This window comes from Clarias gariepinus, chromosome 14 (assembly GCF_024256425.1).
Source record: "Clarias gariepinus isolate MV-2021 ecotype Netherlands chromosome 14, CGAR_prim_01v2, whole genome shotgun sequence".
Taxonomy (NCBI): domain Eukaryota; kingdom Metazoa; phylum Chordata; class Actinopteri; order Siluriformes; family Clariidae; genus Clarias; species Clarias gariepinus.
The window spans coordinates 9,903,631-9,906,916 of NC_071113.1; the positions used below are offsets into that span (position 1 = coordinate 9,903,631).

General features: G+C 49.0%; 1 protein-coding gene across 1 annotated transcript; it reads right to left on the minus strand.

The window, feature by feature from the left end:
• Window positions 1-256: 256 nt before the first annotated feature.
• Window positions 257-2,831, minus strand: egr2b (early growth response 2b). The gene is made up of 2 exons (XM_053510830.1): window positions 2,442-2,831; window positions 257-2,111 (listed from the first exon to the last, which is right to left on the minus strand). Exons 1-2 carry the CDS (start codon window positions 2,608-2,610, stop codon window positions 1,024-1,026), a joined length of 1,257 nt encoding a protein of 418 aa, XP_053366805.1. The 5' UTR covers window positions 2,611-2,831; the 3' UTR covers window positions 257-1,023.
• Window positions 2,832-3,286: the final 455 nt, after the last annotated feature.

Consider the following 3,286-nt stretch of genomic DNA (forward strand, 5'->3'; position numbering starts at 1 on the left):
TTAAGATTAGATTTTATATAAGATCATATGTATATGTTAAGATTAGATTTAGGTATAAGCATGGCATGCATTACCCTGATATTCAGGTGTGTGGGTGTCTGGGTGTGGGTGGGTGTCCTTGTGAGACAGTGAGTCAGACCTAACTGGTGTGAAATTGGGAATTTCCTATTCAGGTGTACATCAAACTTTCCTAATGCTATACAATATGCAATGTGAATATGAAAATGAATTTTAGTCTGTGCCACAAACATTTCAGACTTTGTGTTTTATTGATTATTGTTTTTTTAATGATGACAAAAAAGTTACTAACCTGCGTTAGTTATTTCATTCCAATTATATTTGACATTCACAAAAACAATGAGATCTATTATTATTTACATGTACTTTTTTTAGCCACCATGAAACAACTGGACACCAAACAAATTGTACAAAAATAGAGATTTTTTCAAAAGAAAAAAAATATTAAAGAATCCACTGTACACTGTTTAAATGCCTCCGCACGTATGCAGTTATGTACAATAAAAGAACATACGAAGGCACAATAAACAGAGGGAAAGAGAGTTAGATTCATCTCACACATTAGAATAAAAAGTTCTGGCTTATTGCAGAGAAAGCGGCTTTGACATTAAAGCCCACTCTCTCTCATGTGGCCAACATGGACATTTCACATTGTCAGTAGAATACGTACACTCCCACATGCTGTATAAGGTTATTCCATTAAATTATTTAACCTAAATATACAAACAAAGTGCGTTTGGTCAGTCAACATGGGACTGAGAAAGTCACACAACGAAACCGTGCCATTCGAGGACGCGCACTGTTAGTGTCCCTCATCCGAAGTGATTTCAGGTCATTTCCCGCCGTGTCTTGCTTTGACCTGAACACCTAAAATGTTTACACCTGTCCACCTGCAAAGCAAACACTGTATGAACTGTATGGGTTCGTACAGAGCTGAGGATCTGGCTGCGCGTTCTCGGTTACCATCGCGACCGTTTCCTAGTGTCCGCTGCGCGCCGCGGATCCTCATTGGCTGATTCCAGACGTGGAGTTTGAGGCACCGGCGGGAACCGAGGAGGATGCTGAGGATGAGGAGACTGTGGCTTTTCTGTCCTTCTGCCTTAGGTGGATCTTGGTGTGCCTCTTCCTTTCGTCGCTGCGCGCAAATTTGCGGCCGCAGTAGTCGCAGGCGAACGGCTTCTCCCCGGTGTGTGTGCGGATGTGTGTGGTCAGGTGGTCGCTGCGGCTGAAGTTTCGCATGCAGATGCGGCACTGGAAAGGCTTGTGGCCCGTGTGGATGCGGATGTGCCGGGTGAGCTCGTCGGAGCGCGAGAAGCGTCGGTCGCAGCCCTCGGCCGGGCATGGATACGGACGCTCGTGCACGGGCGTTTTGCTTGGCCTGTTCGGGTACTTCCGCGGGCGCAGGATGGGCCTCAGGGGCAGGTTCTGCGGGCTATAAGCGGCGGGTAAGCGCGCACCTTCGGCCACCGGTGCAGCCAACGTGAAGTTCTTAATTGTGTTGAGTGGCGTAAGAGGCGGCGGCATCCGGAAAGGCTCGAGAGGGCACGCGAAAGGTTTGCGTTCGGGCATGGACTGCACATCCCGCTGGCACGGGGGCTGGAAAAAGCCAGTGTAGTCCGGGAGGATGGGGAAGAGGCCGGTATCAGCGCTCGGTTTAGGGGAGGAATAGGCAGGCGGTGGGTACGAGGAGATGGGGCACGTGGAGGTGGAGAGGAATGCAGACGGGTCCTGGTAGACCTCCGCGCAGCCCGTATAGGGCGGAGGAGGGGAGTAGATGTGCTGATGCTCCATGTCCGTCTGGCCCTGAGCCACCGTGCAGCTGAGTGTGCTGGAGAAGTGAGCCGGAGACACCGAAGAGGAGGAGGACGGTGATGAGGACGCCGAAGAGGCCTGGGTCATGCCCAGGATGCCCGCGCTCACGATGTTGATCACGCCCTCTGGGTTCCAGCTGCCCGGGTACTGGGAGTCGATGGAGAACTTGCCCATGTAGGTAAAGGTCTGACTGCGAGGACAACCCGGCTGCGCGAAGCTGCTGGAGTAGGGCAGGTCGACAGCGCGCTTCTCCGCGCTCATATCCCCGCCAACCAAGCCATCTGGAAGAGAGGAAAATATAAACAATGCTGTTAATTCAAGCATGGCTTATACACACATACACTGATATACACACACACACACACACACACACACGAGGAATCCGTGCGCGCTGGGGAGGTCAGCGCAACTTGCATTTTACGCACGAGCGAAACGAGTTCCAGTTAAAGCCAAAAGCACTTACAGATCAGTAGCGACAGCAGCGCAAATACCGCGTTTAACTACCATATGAAACCTTTTTTATAAAAACCTGTGTTTATGAAACGTCTTTAGGAGCACGTGACAGCGAAAACAGGTAGGAGGCTGTGCGCAGCCGGAGATCCTTAGCTTACCTGCTGAAATCCCGTTTATCTGGTCGTAATGTCCACTTAGATCCGTGTTTGGGAAAATTGCCACCGATGCTGGCAGTGTGCTGTCGTCCAGTGAGTAGATGCCCTCGGACAGAGGGTGCACGAAGCTACCGAAAGTGACAGGACTTTTCTCCAAAGTTTTAGCGGTCATCGTAAAGTCAGTCGCGGGAGTAATGTTTGTTTGTTTGTTTGCGATTGACCCTCGCTCTCTCTCTCTCTATCTATCTATCTCTGCTTTCTCACCTCTGACACTAAACTCACATCAGCAAGGCTGTCTGTCACTTAACCTAGACGAGTGTTTAGCAGACACTCAGATGTGACCACGAAAGCGAGTCTCTCTCTCTCTCATCAGCGTGTGTGTGTTTTGGTGAATGACAGACCCTCACGGCGCCTCTTATTGGGTACTATGTGTGTATTTATGGGCCATTCAAAGTGCCGTTACGTCACTGACCATATAAGGACCGGACGGCAAAAGAACAACGGAGCCACGAGATGCGATTGGCTCTGACGAGTCGTGACGACACACAGCGATAGTTGTCAATGGAGACTTCGCTCTCTTTTGCCTATACCGACGGGCCAGCGGTAGGAAAAATCACCCAGCCATCACTCGGATGAAAAGAACAAAAGTTTGCATGCATACACAATGGGTTTAATGGGAACACTTCGGGATGCGCAATAAACAAAAAAAAAACAAAAAACAAAAAAACAAGAATTTTTACAGCATAAAAGTGACACATTTGTAGTTTCCTAAATGAACTCGGGTGCATCTATCACTTTGAATCAGGAATTCCGGTTTACCTTCAACCCCATACATGGGTTTTTAATCC